Genomic DNA, 16,442 nt, shown 5'->3' with positions numbered 1-16,442 from the left:
TTAATAGTACTAGGTTATAGGAGTAGTATAAAATGGGAGTAATAATTTTTTTCGTAGTCACTTTAATATTGTAAATTATAGATGGGTAATGTATCCCATGTACACACTAAAATTTTAAGCATTTAACAATATTCACTTTTTTATTATTTCTTTATTAGTTATACTTCTGATTAAATGTGTTATTATGAAATATATTAGCAGTAATTTTTATTAGTAGTTAAACTACAAAATAATTAAAATAAATACATAACTACAAAAAGAAATGAAAACGTAACAATGCACACTTCAATTAAAATTCCGATTAAATATGTCATTACAAAAAAATTTAAAGTTCCACGATTACATAACTTAAATAAAAAAAAATTACCCTACATAATTTACACTTAAAAAACGAAAATTACATAATCAAAAAAATGTACTAACACTGCTAACAAAATATAAATACACCATTAAATTCCATTGTATCGTACACAGCTTGTAAGTTGTACCTTGATTTCATGGTCGGTACCACACTGAATAATCTCCCTGATAGAACCTCAACTTTATAACTTAAAGTCTACTCCATTTCTCTTGTGGTAAAAAGTTAAATAAAAAAGAACATTTTATCTCTCTCTCTTTCTCTCTCATAAAATTGAAACTCTATATTCCGATCACCTACTTCAGCTCTCCTTCGTGAATGTCATAACTCTTTACGTTTTGAATTTGATTTATTGCTGCTGCGGAGGTTCCAATCTGCCCACAAGCATCTCATTTTTGGTAGGTTTGATCCTTTTCTATTTGTGCCTCTGTGTGTGTGTGTGTTTTTTTTCGGCGTGAGCAACTGTTGCCGCAAATGTGAATTCGTTTCGCGATCGAGTATGTTGTGCGTGTGTATTTTGAATTTGTGCATAGTTCATATATATTTTGAATCTAGTGATTTTTGTATGTATGGAACCTCTTCTAGTTTCTAGGGCAAGGAAAAACCAAGGGGGGATGGCCGGATGCACTTTATTTTGATGAGTGGAGTAGATCGTTTCAACGGCAGATGAAGTCGTGAAATTTGTTTATTACTGTATAAGTGAAAGCAGAATACTGCAATTTTGTTGCATTGCTGCTAGTTTTTACTCTAATTTCTTAAACTGCGCGTATTCTACTTAAATGTATTTATGAGTTTAGATTATTGAATAGAAGGATGGAAATTATGTATTGTTGTAGTTTTGAGTTAAGTCAAAATTACGTAGTTCGTTCACTACCTTAAATATCTATTAAGCTTTGTAAAAATGTATGGCTTTTCTTTCTGTATTTGACCATTTATTTGTTATGTATACATCGTTGGGACATAGTTAGGATTTTGAAAGTTGTGCTAACTTGATTCTAAATATCAGGTTGGTGAATATGAATACTCAGCTTGTGGAGATTCAGCCTCGTGAACTTAAATTCAAATGTAAGTTTAGTGTAATTTAGAACGATGATTGAAATATTGGATGCATCCATTGTACCCAAGTTGAGGCACAGATGACTGTTTTTCTACTGGCAGCGTAGTATGATCATTGATATTCCTTATCAGTATCCTTGTTGTAGGTCAAGTTAGAAGTTTGATGGTTGTGTGAATTGATTGAAGAACTTGCCCCATATATCTATAACTGAGTAAAAATTTAACTTTCCCCATATTTGTACTCAGATTAAGAATAAATTAAATAAGAATGTTTTGAAACCCTCAAAATCATGCCTTAAAAGTGAAAGCATATTGGATTGTCATTTCTTCATTTTGATCCATTGGTTTTATGAAGCTATTGAGAGTGCTCTCCCCTGTCCATTTCCTTTTTTGAAGCATGTATACTGTGCAACTTCCTAAAAAGCTCAAGCATCTTGTGTCTGTGAAGCAGATGATTTGATTATTATAACAAACAATTGATTTGAAAAGTTTGTTTCCAACATTTCTTCCATTCTCACTTTTGCCTGTTTGTCATCTGTATAGCTTAGTATAGATTTACCTAAATAAATTCAACTATTCAAATTATTGGCATGCTTACTGTATTGCATTTTATTAAAACTGAAGAAAGACTGCAGAATATTGAAAAAGAATTTTATTTCATTATTATTATTATTATTATTATTATTATTATTATTATTATTATTATTATTATTATTATTATTATTATTATTATTATTATTATTATATGAGGAAATGTTTTGAGTGCAGGTAATTGCTTGTTAGAGCAGCTAATTTTTTAATTTGTTTCGCAATATCCTAAACACAACTTCGTCGTCACTGTGATAACCAGATCATCATGCTGTCTTAACTGATAAAATTATGCTTTTATCTGCTTCGTCCTACAAAATTTACAGTCTGACACTCCCATTGGTTTCTCTAGGTGAGGTGAAGAAACAGAGTACATGTTCTGTTCATCTTCTGAATGCCACTGACCAGTATGTGGCTTTCAAGGTCAAGTGGTTTCTACTACTGTACTTGTTTACTTTCTCATGAAATGTTGATATTTTGAAAAAGATGTTATGGTTAGATTGCACAATTAACCTGGTCATTCAAATGCTTCCTATTTCTACAAGTTGACAAATATAGGTGCAAGTTTTCCTAGCTGAAAGCTGTACACTAATTATGCAGGTAAAAACTACATCGCCAAAGAAGTACTGCGTTAGGCCTAATATCGGTATAATCAAGCCAAAGTCGAATTATGATTTCACAGGTATTTTAGTATATTTCCTTGTTTTATGTCCTTATCTCTAGTTTTATTCTGTGTTTTTTCTGGACTATGGCAGATGATGGGTGATGTTGAGATTTTCTTTCATGTCATACCATAATATTTTGCTACAACTACTATACTGGCTTCTACCATATGATTCTAGCAAGGATAGTATCATCCTGTATCTTTATCACACTTATTGCACTATGCATCAATCCTGTACAGTTTAAGATATGTGCCTTTCTGTTTCTTTTGTTTTTTGTTTCTGAAATAGAGATATATATGTGCATTGATTTTTTCTTTCTACAAACCCCTTTCTAGAAAATAAAATATTATTTGACTGATGTTTTGTATCTTATTGACGAATTACTATAAAATGGATTTGATTAATTTAAAGGAGCTTTTGAGTAATGTCTCTTGTACAGTGACCATGCAAGCCCAGAAATCGGTCCCCTCAGACATGCAATGCAAAGATAAATTCCTAATTCAGAGCACTGTGGTACCATATGGCACAAGTGAGGAAGAGATTACCTCTAGCATGGTAGAATCTCTAAAGTGAATTTTATTAAATGCTATTACATCTTTAGCGGCTCCACATAAAATAGAAAAGGCTTTCACCCTTTTATTTTGTTTTAATATCTCCTCCTTTTTCTTTTTTCCTTCGGACAGTTCGCTAAACAAACTCAAAAGTACATTGAAGAGACCAAGCTCAGGGTTGTTCTTACTAGTGCGCCGAGTTCTCCTAAAAAGCAACAAGCTACAGTACTTTCACAGCAAGAGCCCTCTAATGAGTTTTTTGTGCCGAAAGATCACTATTCACCTGATTTTATGCCTGTTAATGGAGTTGCCAAGCAAGAACCACATTATGAGGCTCCAATTCCAAAAGAACACCATTCACCTGTTTTGCTGCCTGTTAATGGAATTAACAAGCAAGAACCGCATTATGAGGCTCCGATTCCGGAAGATACTTTGCAGAATGTAGTCGCAGATTCCCTTCTTCCTGACCTGGTGAGAACTCTTAAGCCACTTCATTATGTTTGGATGATAGATCGAATGGTTCAGGAAACTGTCATTTTCAACCCATAAAAATTTGATAAAAAAAACCTGCTACTATGTTGTTTTGGTACAAAGCTTTCATCCTCCTTATATTCCCCATCTGCATCTTTTCTGAAATTGGTTCGCACCACTTATTTTGCCCTCGGGAGTTCTACTTTTGTGGGCCTTATTTAATTTGATAATGAAATCATCGTTTACTGGGTGAAGCCGCAAATCAAGCCAGTAAAGGCAGTCGATTTTGTCAAAAACATGGAAGAGTCTAGATCGGTAAAGGTCATGGATAGTGAGAAGCCAATTCCTGCCAAGGATGATAACTCAAAGCAAGTAGAAGATCTAGAAGAGGTGAAATTGAAGCTTACAAAAGAGATCGAAGAATTGAGATCAACAATCAGTGCCATGGACTCGAAGCTGATTGAGGTCAGTTTTGCATCAATCAATATTGTGATTCAGGAAAGGGATGCATTTTAAAAACTGCATATTGTTCACCTGAAGCAGTAGATACCTGACAAAGTTTGTTTTTGTTTCACTGTAATTCACTTGAAAGTCGGATTATATAGTTCAATCCTTCATATTATTTCACACTAGGAAGTTTCACTAATCATGCGGGATTATAATGTCCAATGAGTTTCCCTAAATAACCGTCTTTCTTTTCAGGCAGAGTACACTATTGAGAAGCTAAAGGTAGAAAAGAGCAACACCATCCGTGAAAAGGAAACTTTGAAGCAAGACCTGGTGAGTCAATTTCGAAGCAACTATAGTAAACAGCATCATTTCGAGTTCTTAGGTCCCTTGATCAGTCTGATTAAAGCTCTTTTTTATACACAGGCAATGTCGAATCCAAAGAGTGTTGTGAGAAAAGTCCAAGTTGGGTTCCCCCCGTTGTTCGTCTGCATGGTCGCTCTCATCAGTTTGATAATCGGGAGTATGTTTCGAGGTTAGTGCAGAGAACGTTGCTGGATTTTGTTTTAACAATAGGACAGATCTAGTGGCTGGTTTTTTAACAAGCCACCACAGTGTACTATGCTTGTCGGTAGCTTCACTTGAAACCTCGGATCCATCTACGTGTGTGAAAAGAACTGATTATATCAAATAAAAAAGAAATATTCTAGGATTTTTAGTTTTCAGTAATAAACTAAACATGTGGATTGTTTAAAGAAGTTTATTACGAAGAAATGTTACATCAAGTGCCTCCTGAGATCACTGTTCTCGTTTAAATCTGTGCTGACATTAGTTTTTTTTTTCATTTTATTTAGTTTTAATACCTTTAAAATTATTATTGATGTCATTAGTTTTATTAATATCATGAAAATCAAACTTAAATTTCAATTGTCATTTTTAAAATTAAAACGAGAATGAGCTTTGATTCTTTTGTAATTTCTTAAATGTAACATCAGTAATTTTTATAATCGGTGCTCAGCATAATATATGTTCTCATTTATTACGATATTATCGTGTCTTTGATATCGGCATTCGCTGCATATTGTATTCCCTCTATTCCAAAGTAGTACTAGTTAAATCGTACTCCCTCCATCTCATAAAAGATGTCACGTATGTGTGAAATGAGTTGAGATTTTAGGAGGTTTTGTTTTGTTTGTTAAGTAGAAAGAAAAAATAATTTTTATATTAATATGAGAAAGAATTTTTTTTAAGAACTTGTCTAATAGGTCCTTTCATTTTTATAATAATATACTCCTTAAACTTTGTTCTCTATTCTACTCTGCTCTTATTTTTTCCATACTTTTGTTTTCTATCTACTTTAATCTTTAAACATTCAATTGCGTGTCCAAAATAAACGCATCAACTACTTGAACAGAGGGTATTATATTTATGATTTCATTGGAAACACAGAAAAATGGAGAGTGGTAGAGAAATAGGAGAGAGAGAATACGGCCTCAAATGGCAAAAATTCCGAGCACAATTTCAAAGACAAACTGGAGAGGTTGAAATCCACACACAAAAGGAGTGATGACATATTGACATCGGCAACTTACTATACATGCCATAATTATATAACCATATACAGAGAAAGAACTTTTACCCTATATATATCGATCACCTGCTCTGCTCTCACAAAAAACAATAAATCCACACCGGCGTGGGGTTTCTTCAGCTCCCTCCGCCCAACCGCGCTCTTCCGGTCGACTACTGACCGACAGAACATCACCACCACGAAACAAATCCTGCAGCCTCTACTAATCTTTCGAAACGCCCCCACCGTGACGTGCAAACGGATAAATAGAAACAGCAGCAAACTAATAATCGAGTTTTTACAAAACCGGATGGCCCAAAATTGAGTCAGTAGACTGGTAAAACTGGCGCAAGAGGCTTTAGTTTTTGGCTTCTCCGGGCAGATGCATGCTTTGTTCTGTTGGCGAGCCCGGGATGTAAGGGACGAAGCCACGGCCGCCGAAAACAGGACGCATGAATGCGTCGTCGAATTTTCTCCAGTAGTAATGGACTGTGCGAGTAGGCCTTGTCAGCAGCATCCGTAAACTGCTCGGACGTGCAATGCCCTGGCCACCTTCGGAAACTTGTCCGTTGCCGCTAAATAGTTCGGCTACGGAGTCCTGGCATTCACCGAGAAGTGGCACCGTGAAGGAATTTGGCGTGAGTGGATCTGCAGAGACCATTCTGCTTAGCCCTTCCGATGAAGGCAGCAAGAACCTCACAAGAGGTTTCGTGATCAGGCCAAAAACCTACAATGACACAGGACATCATCCCACTTAGCATGCTCCTGTTAGATGGAATACGAGGGAATCGAACAAGTGCAAGCTACTCGTAATGAAGCGATTGATTGGAGAGATGGATAAGATTTACAACACATACAATGGCACTAGGTATTCTAAAAAAACAAGCTCAAAATTGCTATTCATCGGGCTCAATCACTATGCACGATTAAGAGTGTGATAGATATCTATGGTATCTTGGTTCAAAAATCTAATGCCCTTGAGAATTGAGATGAAGGACCGGTGTCTATTATCCAAATATGTGATTTTTGTGATGGAAGACACAAAAGACGTCCTAACATAATCGATACCTCATATGACAAAAGACGTCCTAAATTCCTAATCAAATACGAATATACACTGTCACATATTGTCAAGACAACCACCCTTGACGTGTAAATATCTATTACTAATAAAAAAAATGTCTATTCGTACAGATTTTGATGTTTCTATTTATTTTATGCTGTACTAGCTTTTAAGGATAATTTGGTAATTTAACACATAGATTTAGGTGTTACTGATTTCGGTTTAATGCTAAGTTCCCTCATGAATCTAAAGTTCTTCAGTTTTATGATAAAAAATTATCTACTAATATATATCACACCATTTAGTTAGTCTCTGAACGTAGTAAAAGGCTTACCACAGTGCTGAAGAGGACAACTGTTATTGTACTGGTGATCATCATAGCATTTCCACGTTCCGTGGTATGGCCGGATCGAGTAAACTGCAGGAGCAAAAGTAACAAGTCAGGATATTCCTTCACGGGCATTGCCTAAGGTGCCATAGAAAAGCTAATGCAACGTGTTAGTCCTAGAACCTACGAACCGTCCACCCACCCAATCCCGCCTATTCAGCATGAAGATAGAGATGAAATTTCACCTGGTTGTAAGCAAGAGCCATAGAAACTGCACCTCGCATAAGACCAGACCACCATATTGTGATCTGCAAACAGGAGAAAAGTGTAAGCAAACTCAACGAAGGTTACAGAAATTTTGGTACAGGGATATTAAAGCCCATACCTGCTCTTTAAAACTGATCTTCTCATGAGGGATTTTCTTGGTCAGGTTGGACAAAAATGACAAAGGAAATACAAAGGCAGCCCTGCCCACCAAAACCAATCCCAGTAGAGCCGCACTGACAGAGATTGATGTTTTTGGTCTGAAAATTGAAAGACATGCGATATAAGAAAATTCCTAAATAGAACAGAAGTATGGATGTAACTACATAGATGAAGAATTGTTGTAATTACTAGTGCGCCTGTGTGTATGCCACTTACGCAGCCACCATACCTGTCACTAACAAATCTCCATTTCTCAATGTCGAGAGCATCCATGCCTACGTAAAGGAATATAAAGATCTCTGCAACAAAAGATAATGCCGCAAAGGTGTGCCTGCATTGTGGACAAATCATTACTTAAAATTAAAATGGAAGCAGCAATAACCACCACTACTACTAGTTTCAATGGTGTTAAATGAAAGGCATTTCATACTTGGTGGTGATCCTTGAGTTCTCTGTGACATTATGCCAAGTATAGTGCGACATTACAATCCCACAGAAGAACACAGTGAGGATACCGCTCAGATTTGTTAACTGCATGAAACCACAGGTAAGAAAGAGTTCACTCCGGCTAAAAGGTTCAGTCGCAAAAAGTGAATCCAATGTTGAAATAGCATCTGGCAGATTGTTCAGAAACTTACTTCAGCCAACATGTATGAAAGGTAAGCCATGAGCATCATAATAGCAACCTCACGATCAGTGGAATGCCTGCAGTAGGTTGCAAAAAAGCACCCAGATTAGATAGACAAATTGTAAGGTATAATAAATTAGCTCATCTTAATATTTATATTCATGCTTGCATTATAAAATTAATATGGCCAAATATTATGGAGAATGGTTTGGTTACTTCATACTGCAATCTATTGTGATATGGCAACATATAGGGAAAGGGGCGATTATGATAACATCGTAACTCTTCACAAACATTAATTCTTAAGTGGCATTTCACTTTAGATGCGATTTCTTCAAAACTGAGAACATAAAAGCGTCACCAACCTTCCAAAATAGAGCTTTTTTATGATATATGCACTGAGCAATCCAGTCTGAAGCAAAAGATAAATATTTATCAATAAAAAATGGAGAGTGAAGAATGATCATTCCCCTGGAGAGATAGAGAGACAAGCAGAGAGACTTACCCCGACTCCCAATGCAGTGCTCGAAATAAACAAATATAAGAAGGTTCCAATCAGCTGCAGAACTATACTGGTGTTGATATTAGAAAGGTCAAAGTTCTGGACCGCATTGAAAAGCACTACAGATGTTGCATCATTTACAACACCTTCTCCAAAAACCAGACTGTACAGCAATGGAGTCTCGTCTTGATTTAGCACCTGCATAAGTAGACATATTGCTTCATACCAGAAAAAGATATTCAGCACCTAGCTGAGTCAGTCAATAGTTAAAGGAATTTAAAATGTACCTGCAATGTGCACACTGAATCTGTTGCGGCAAAAATTGCTCCAATTGCTGGATAGAATCAAAAGGAGTTTAAGGAGAGATAATACATGTCATGTTGCAGCTGTGTGTGTATGTGTGTGAGTATGTGTAGTGTGTGTCTCTGAGAGAGAGAGAGAGATAGAGACCTATGTAATCTCCAATTGCAAGACCAATATCCATTTTCCCCAAGATGGCAATGGCACCTGCACATAGTAGAAGATTACATATGATAGCCTGAACAGTTGCAAAAAACTATTTTTCTACTTCCACTCCATTAAATGTTCCCACCAACGGTAGATCCTAGAAACAGTATCAAATGTAACTGCCAGCTCTTTATATGGTTAACTATATATATATATGTGTGTGTGTGTGTTATGTATATTTAATTTACCTATACATGGGGTTTGGCATGTCCCTGCTTATTTAAATGGAACAAAGGGTGAAACTTGTACGAGATTGAAGTGAGAAAACATATGGTTGACAACTTGACATAATGGAAGTGTAATGTAGATAAACTCCAAGCTTCTGCCACAAAATTGGCTGGTCGGTTACCTTCTCTAAGTACATTTGATAATTTTATTGTAAAAAACCATTCAGTCTGCAGGTAGTAGATGTTCGCACATATAAATTCATATATGAACAAAGAAAAACTACTACATAGAAAGAAAAACGTTAAATGGAGCATGATTGAAACAGCCTTAGAGTCCCTTCCCCTTAAGTTCAGATAGTAAAAATAGAAAAGATGAAGTGGTAGTGCTATAATGAACATGATGTTGCTGAATGATAAGAGTCCACTTTTTATTAGATCACATGAACATAAGAATATTGGGTATACCTAATGATATGATGATAAATGATATTAAGGTACCAAGTACCCCAAACATCACTATGGTCATGAAATTGCGAAAGAATTGTTTCTTTTTAACCTGGAACCTGAAAAACAAGAAAAAAGAACTCAAAACTCACCATATTGGAAAAACTTGCAGCAATAAATCCAAAGCAGACATATTTGATGTCGCTCAGCATGTTCTGTTGTCTTCTCAAAATTTTAATAAGCACTTATGAAGGGGAAAATAAGGCTGAGAAGGATTGAGTTTATTGCCCCAATAACTAAACATAACTCACAACATTTTAAGAACAACAATATACAAATGTAACAAAAAAAATTCAAGCATTATATTTTACTGAATATGTACAAGCAATCAGGACCATCAGCAGTATATAAACATATTAAACTTACCCGGCGTTAAAGATGATTGGTGGAAGCAGATAAATGAAAAAAAGATCTTCATTGAACACCAGGAGATGTGAGTTCGTCCCACTACTAATTAGCAGAATTACAACTCCAGTCGCTAGACCCTTTAATTCAGAAACAACACTAATCACTTAAATAAGAAAAGCAATCACAGTGAACAAAATAGATACTCCAAATTAAAGATGACCAACAGCAAATGCAAGTACCAGACAGAAACACTAGAAAAAGATACTTACAATTATGAGGGCAGTGATAGATTCATTCATCCAACGATTTTCTTCCAATAGATGACCAATCACAATACATGCACACAGGAGAGTTACAAACAAGGTTATCGAGACCACCGATGCGTGATCAGAAGTTCCCAAAGTATTAATCCCTAACATCGCTTTCGGGTCAAGACTCATGCTGTCCATCATTCGACTATACAGAAAATGTTGCGACTCTGAGAAGATGTATTAAATATCCTTAGCTTAAATCCAAATCTGATCCCCACACGATCAATTACACCTGCAACGCAAGAGAAGAATTCACGTTATTATTTTATTCGACCAACAGAAGCCTACAATTCATTGTACATACATTTCCATACTGATTCTTGTAACTTCTGCCAGCGTAAACATTTAGTTATGCACAAATACACAAAAACATAAGTTGTAATTTCATCAAACATGCCCCAAGGTTAACAATTTCTACACATTTACTTCAGAAATCATACTCAGTCACATGACTAAACTTCAATAGATAAACAAACACTCTGTACATCAAACAGATTGGCAATGGAAAAAGCACGTAAATTACCTTAACCAAGACACCACATTAAACAGATGCAGTTGATAAGTCCGTGACTTTACAAATCGCGACTTTCTCAAGATAGCATATTCAATAAATTGACTGAAGGATTCACGAAATCATGTACGGTATTTCTTAGCAGTTCCATCCACATTTCAGTCTAATGTTTGCCAAATCAGTCCTTTCCCCTTTTCGGAAGTTTTCTATTTATATACGTATTATATTTTCAGAAGCTCAATTGTATTCAAAATTTCAAATTACTCCTAAAACGAATTTATTGAACACTAGACTACTGCAAATAAAATAAGTATCTGTTTAATCTCGCGATATGAAATTCATTTATGAAGACGAGGAATATCAACAAATACAGAGCGAAGTCAAAATTCAGTCTGCAGTTAATTCATGAATCAAAATCAATCACGTGTAGCTAAGTTTCCTCAAGCGATTTTAAAAACAGAACAATTCGCGGCATCTCAAAATTACTCGCGAAGCTCGACAAAAACACATCGAATTTCGCAACCTGAACTTCGAACTAGATCTCAGCGTTCCAACTCAAATGTAAACTATTTAACCAATGGAAAATTGCTTTCCCCACCCCCTCACCACACAGACACTCACATAATGGAAAAAAAAATCCAAGTCAACTTACTTCCAGCCGCTGAGCTGCAATTTGAACCCCGCGCTCTTTCTTCAGCTCGCTAAATTGAAATTTTTAAAAGAAAAGTTGCATCACGGATTGAAGATTTCACAGGTGTCTCCCTCCAACAGTATCACGAATTTGAAAACTGCGTTGAACTATATCCACCAGAATTCACGAAATCAGCGCTTATAAAAGCAAAATTGTGGAGATAGAGAGAGAAGATGTGACAGTGCGTGTGGTGTGTGAGAGAGAAGGAGAGGAAATCGACAGAAAACCGGAGGGTCCATGAGATGAATATATACTGTATCTGTATGTATATATATATATATACGTGCAGCTCAGCTTGTGAAGGAGATCATGATTTTTTTTTTTTTTTTTTTTTTTTTTTAAGGAGATCATGATTTTCACTCTGAACTAATTATATTTATTTGGAAAAGTAAATGAAGAACGTGGAGTGGTGATCGACCGCTGATTGAGCCGACTGGCGGTTGGGAATGATCGCAGCCGTTCAAAATAATTAATTATTCTATTTTATTGCACTCCTATTTCGTTATTTCTGTTTCTAAATGTTAGTTGTGTGTTTTAAATTACGTTTTGAAATATTGAATGTATATGTACTTGCAATATCATGCTGACTGGTATAATTAATTTTTTTCCTAACTCATTCAGTAATTGTATACACTACTTAACTCATTCTTTGATTTATGTAAAAAGATTTTAATTTATTGGCATAAAAATGAATTTGACCATTTATGTTATTTACAAAATCAGTCAAAATAGTACAAAGTTGAGCAAACATTATCAGAAAACTACACGTTGATAATTGTTCGATTTGCCATTTTGGAACAACAACGATTATCATATATTTAAAGTTTAAACAATGTAGTGTCAATATATATTTGAAAATCTTATATACCCAAAATATATCGAGATTAGATTCTTTATTTTGCCTATTACAACTCAAATCTTACCAAATCAATGACTTCCCATAAAATTCATCAATCTAAATTATCGACTTAGTAAATGATGAAACACAACTTAATTGATAATTGATTTTCCTTTCTCAACTTAATAGATTAATACTAATTCGAATTTCTATTATTATAGGATAAATGCGAAGACCATTATTGATTATCCTAGAAAAGACTAGTACAGTACAATTTATTAATATTTGTTCATCATAAATGAGATCTATAGTGTTTCTTTATGATTGGAAATTAGGTAAAAAAAACTATTTTATTTTTTGACGAAAACTTGAAATTGAGTCAAAAAGGAGAAAAGGTTTTTGGGGTCATGTGGGTAATTATTGGAATTTGATAAAGGAAGCAACCAAAGTCCAATCGTGTTTTGTTGTTTTATTGTAATGCTGTTCATGTATTCAAGATTATTGTCTGATATTATCATCGTATATTTAAATGGGATACGAATATTAGGTCAATTTTGACATGTTACATAACTTCTAAAATTTAAATAATATTTCAACAATTTTTAGATTTTTTTCTATGAAGATTTTCGACCAATTTAAAGCGGAAGTGACTCTCATATGTACAAGTGTCGATGATCTAGATAACTAATGTGAATGAGTTGTCAACATGTTTATCACGATATTATGAGGTGAAGTATAAAATAATGTAATTTTAAATCTCCCATCTATATTGCATCGTATCTCTCGTCTTAGTCAAGCTCTACGGCGGTCGACCGACACATGTATTCCTCTGCTTCAAGAACCCTTAGGTATGGTCGCCTCACGTTGAGGTTGCCAAATTTGATTGCATGACCTGTTCGCTTCTTATCAGATGCCAGTCTTTTCGATTTTAAGTAGTGAGCTTTAGTTTGCTTGAAATTCATTCCACCGATAACGACTTGCATTTTTATCATGTATTGGAAATTTGAATAGGTTGAGAGAGAATGGTGAAATGGAATATTTAAAAAAAGAAGTTTCTAGAATTCCAGATCAATTATAATTTTACTTGAATTGTTCACCCTGGGGAAAAAATTAAAAGTCTATGGATTGTCATTCCAATTTTGAAACTTATGGGGTAAATTAAAATCGACCCAAAGTTCGTACGCACTATCTATTTTTTTTAAAATCCAACAAGATATATTATAAATTAATGTGTATATATTCGAAGTAACATTTTTTTGAGGCAAAGTAGTTACAAGAGTAATAGTTATTTTTAATAAAAATGATTATGTTAATGAATAAAAGTTCATGTTGTTAAGGAAACGTTCCATTTTGGTGTTCATAGACAAATATTGGACCCGTCACATTTGTATTATTGAAGGCATATTTAATTATAAATTATAAGTTCCACTTCTATGTTTGAGTTTAATAAAGTCGTAATAATCAATAATTAGTTTGTCCACATCGATAAGTTATCACCACGACTACTCAAATAAATTGAAAAGAGGGCCACCTTCAATGAATTTGTGAGGCCTGTGACATTTACATATGTAGGAAATTGACAAATTGAAAATTGCAAATTCATTGGAAAAGCTTCTTCATAAATATAGCATTTGCTACTGCTCTTATCTTATTACTACTATTATTCTCCATCGGTTTCGTGTACAAATTGGACATGATCCCCCAATTTATCACAACACATCTATTGAATATATTCAATCTACAAAGGTTATTTTCATATGAAATATACCTTAACATAACATTTATTTATACATGTATTACTATATCAAAACAATATACACTCAATACCATTTTCGAGAGGGGAGAAATTTTGTTATGATACTAACTTTATACATTCATCGTAGTATTTTCACATTCCAAGATAAAAAAAAGTGTTTTCATTATAATTATGTTGAAATTACATCAGTAATATTTTTTTTTGCAATTTGACCTGCGTGTTGCCAAAGGGAATTCTTACGTATGAAAGTTATTGCGATAAATTAAAATTAATACTAGAACTATAAATCAATGATGCTTTGGATTTGCTTTAATAAATAAAAGCAAATATTGAATTATCGATGGGAAAAATATTTTTCTCATATTTATGTTTATATAAGCGGAGCTAGACATGCCCACCGGTTCCGGTTCCGGCGGTTAACCGCCGAACCGGAACCGGCGGTTCCGGAACCGGAACCGGAACCGGCGCAATATTCCCGAACCGGAACCGGCGCAATTCGGTTCGCGGTCCGGTTCAGGTTCAAGATATTTCGAACCGGAACCGTCACCGAACCGGCGGTTCGGGACGGTTCGGAACCGGCGGTTAACCGTGGAACCGCCGGTTCCGGCGCTTAAATCGAGGCAGGGGGATGAGGGGCCGGTGGTGATCTTCAAAAACGGTCGAAACCGCCGGTTTTTCGGCGGTTAACCGGCGGTTAACCGCCGGTTTAGTGACTTTCGAGGCGGCGCGGAGCACGAGGCGACAATGGAGCAGCTTTTGCAGACGGTTCGTTGACCGAACCGGCGGTTTTATTTCGGAAACCGGCGGTTTTGGCCCGGAAACCGGCGGTTCCGCCGGTTCCGGCGGTTTTCCGCCAAAACCGCCGGTTTTGTGAAAATTCAAATTTTTTTTTTTTTTTTAAATTTCAAATTCGAATTCTTCCATTTTCCCCCTCATTTTTTTCTATAAATACCCCCCTCTATCCTCATTTACATTCACCCCACTCTTGTGTTAATAAGAGTTTCTCTCTTCAATCTCTCAATTCTCTCTCTTTGTCTCCAATTTCTCATTTGTGCTATTGTGCTTCCATTTAATTACGCAATTGCTACTCTTATTACGCATTGTTATACACTTATACAGTTATACTTGTTCCCGTAGTTCTATAAGTTGTCTTTCTTTCTCAATTACTAAAACAAAAAAAAATATATTATTCCATATTTCTACATTTCTACATACCATTCCAATATGTCTTCATCCCGAGAAGGTCGTGTTGATAAGGGAAAGGGAAAGGCCAAGAGGCCATCTCGGAGATCCGTTATTGATGAAATTTCTCAAATGAACATGGATGAGTGGCAGGTTAATATTTATTATCTACTAATTTCATTAATTTTGAATTACATTTCATTATTGTTCATAATTTTATTTTGTATTTACAATACAAATATTATTTTGTAGGCTCGAGAAGAGCAAGATGTGGCACATGCTATTGCTCTCTCTCGCTCTCAATACCAAGGCGATGCTTATGTTGGTACCGGTAGTGGTGCTCCCGGTCGCGGTGCCTATTCCCAACAAAGTCCAACCCCCGTGAATGTTGATGAAGACGATGATGATGATGATGATGACGACGAGGAGGAGGGGGAGGAGGTAGAAGAGGTTCAAGAAATGCCACCCCCACCACCACCAAGGAGTCGGCGTGGTCGTGGTGGTCGTGGACGTGGACAACCTCCTCAACCTCCTAGACCAGCTGAAAGGTCTTTAACCTCAAACATCTTCGTGAAACATTTCAAGAGGGTACAAGATAGTAACGATCCAAACACTTATAATGTGTATTGCAACTATTGCGAAAACGTATACACATTCCGAAAGGGTGGAGGGTACGGTACATTTACCCGTCACCTGGAGAAAGCGCATCCGGTCGAGTTTGGTATCGCTCCAACCCAAACTCAACTCAACTTTCAACATGGAGTCGGAAGTGGGACGACGGGTTCATCCCAAACATCAGGTATGTGTAGCAATACTCTTTTGAAATATGATCACAAAAATGCTCTTAATGTGATGTCTAGATTTGCCGTTATGAAACATTTTCCATTCAATGCTTTTGATAACGATGCTTTTGAGTCGAGTATGCGGCAAGTATATAATGCCGCTGCAAGAAAATTGAGTCGAACTTCAATGAC

At 35.7% G+C, this 16,442-nt stretch overlaps 2 protein-coding genes across 3 annotated transcripts; one reads left to right on the top strand and one right to left on the bottom strand.

Annotated features, from left to right (window-relative positions):
• The first annotated feature begins 571 nt into the window (after positions 1-571).
• On the top strand, positions 572-4,937 carry LOC121793884 (vesicle-associated protein 2-2-like). Its single transcript, XM_042191911.1, has 9 exons — positions 572-756; positions 1,365-1,423; positions 2,355-2,425; positions 2,603-2,684; positions 3,107-3,222; positions 3,351-3,689; positions 3,945-4,154; positions 4,392-4,469; positions 4,563-4,937. Exons 2-9 carry the CDS (start codon positions 1,375-1,377, stop codon positions 4,674-4,676), a joined length of 1,059 nt encoding a protein of 352 aa, XP_042047845.1. The 5' UTR covers positions 572-756; positions 1,365-1,374; the 3' UTR covers positions 4,677-4,937.
• Positions 4,938-5,622: 685 nt separating this feature from the next.
• LOC121808176 (sodium/hydrogen exchanger 2-like) lies at positions 5,623-11,944 on the bottom strand. 2 transcript variants are annotated; one of them, XM_042208561.1, is made up of 15 exons: positions 11,654-11,944; positions 10,449-10,722; positions 10,198-10,316; positions 9,793-9,890; positions 9,104-9,160; positions 8,941-8,987; positions 8,657-8,851; positions 8,517-8,563; positions 8,162-8,228; positions 7,954-8,054; positions 7,753-7,854; positions 7,483-7,621; positions 7,343-7,405; positions 7,104-7,187; positions 5,623-6,433 (listed from the first exon to the last, which is right to left on the bottom strand). In XM_042208561.1, exons 2-15 carry the CDS (start codon positions 10,629-10,631, stop codon positions 6,065-6,067), a joined length of 1,671 nt encoding a protein of 556 aa, XP_042064495.1. In that variant the 5' UTR covers positions 10,632-10,722; positions 11,654-11,944; the 3' UTR covers positions 5,623-6,064. The 2 variants fall into 2 exon arrangements, with proteins under 2 accessions (XP_042064495.1, XP_042064504.1); XM_042208570.1 differs by lacking the exons at positions 9,793-9,890; positions 10,198-10,316; positions 10,449-10,722; positions 11,654-11,944 and adding an exon at positions 9,349-9,744.
• Between the last annotated feature and the right edge of the window lie 4,498 nt (positions 11,945-16,442).

This window comes from Salvia splendens, chromosome 1, assembly GCF_004379255.2.
Source record: "Salvia splendens isolate huo1 chromosome 1, SspV2, whole genome shotgun sequence".
NCBI lineage: Eukaryota > Viridiplantae > Streptophyta > Magnoliopsida > Lamiales > Lamiaceae > Salvia > Salvia splendens.
The sequence above is the reverse complement of the archived record's forward strand: the minus strand, read 5'-3'. Positions and strand labels throughout refer to the sequence as shown.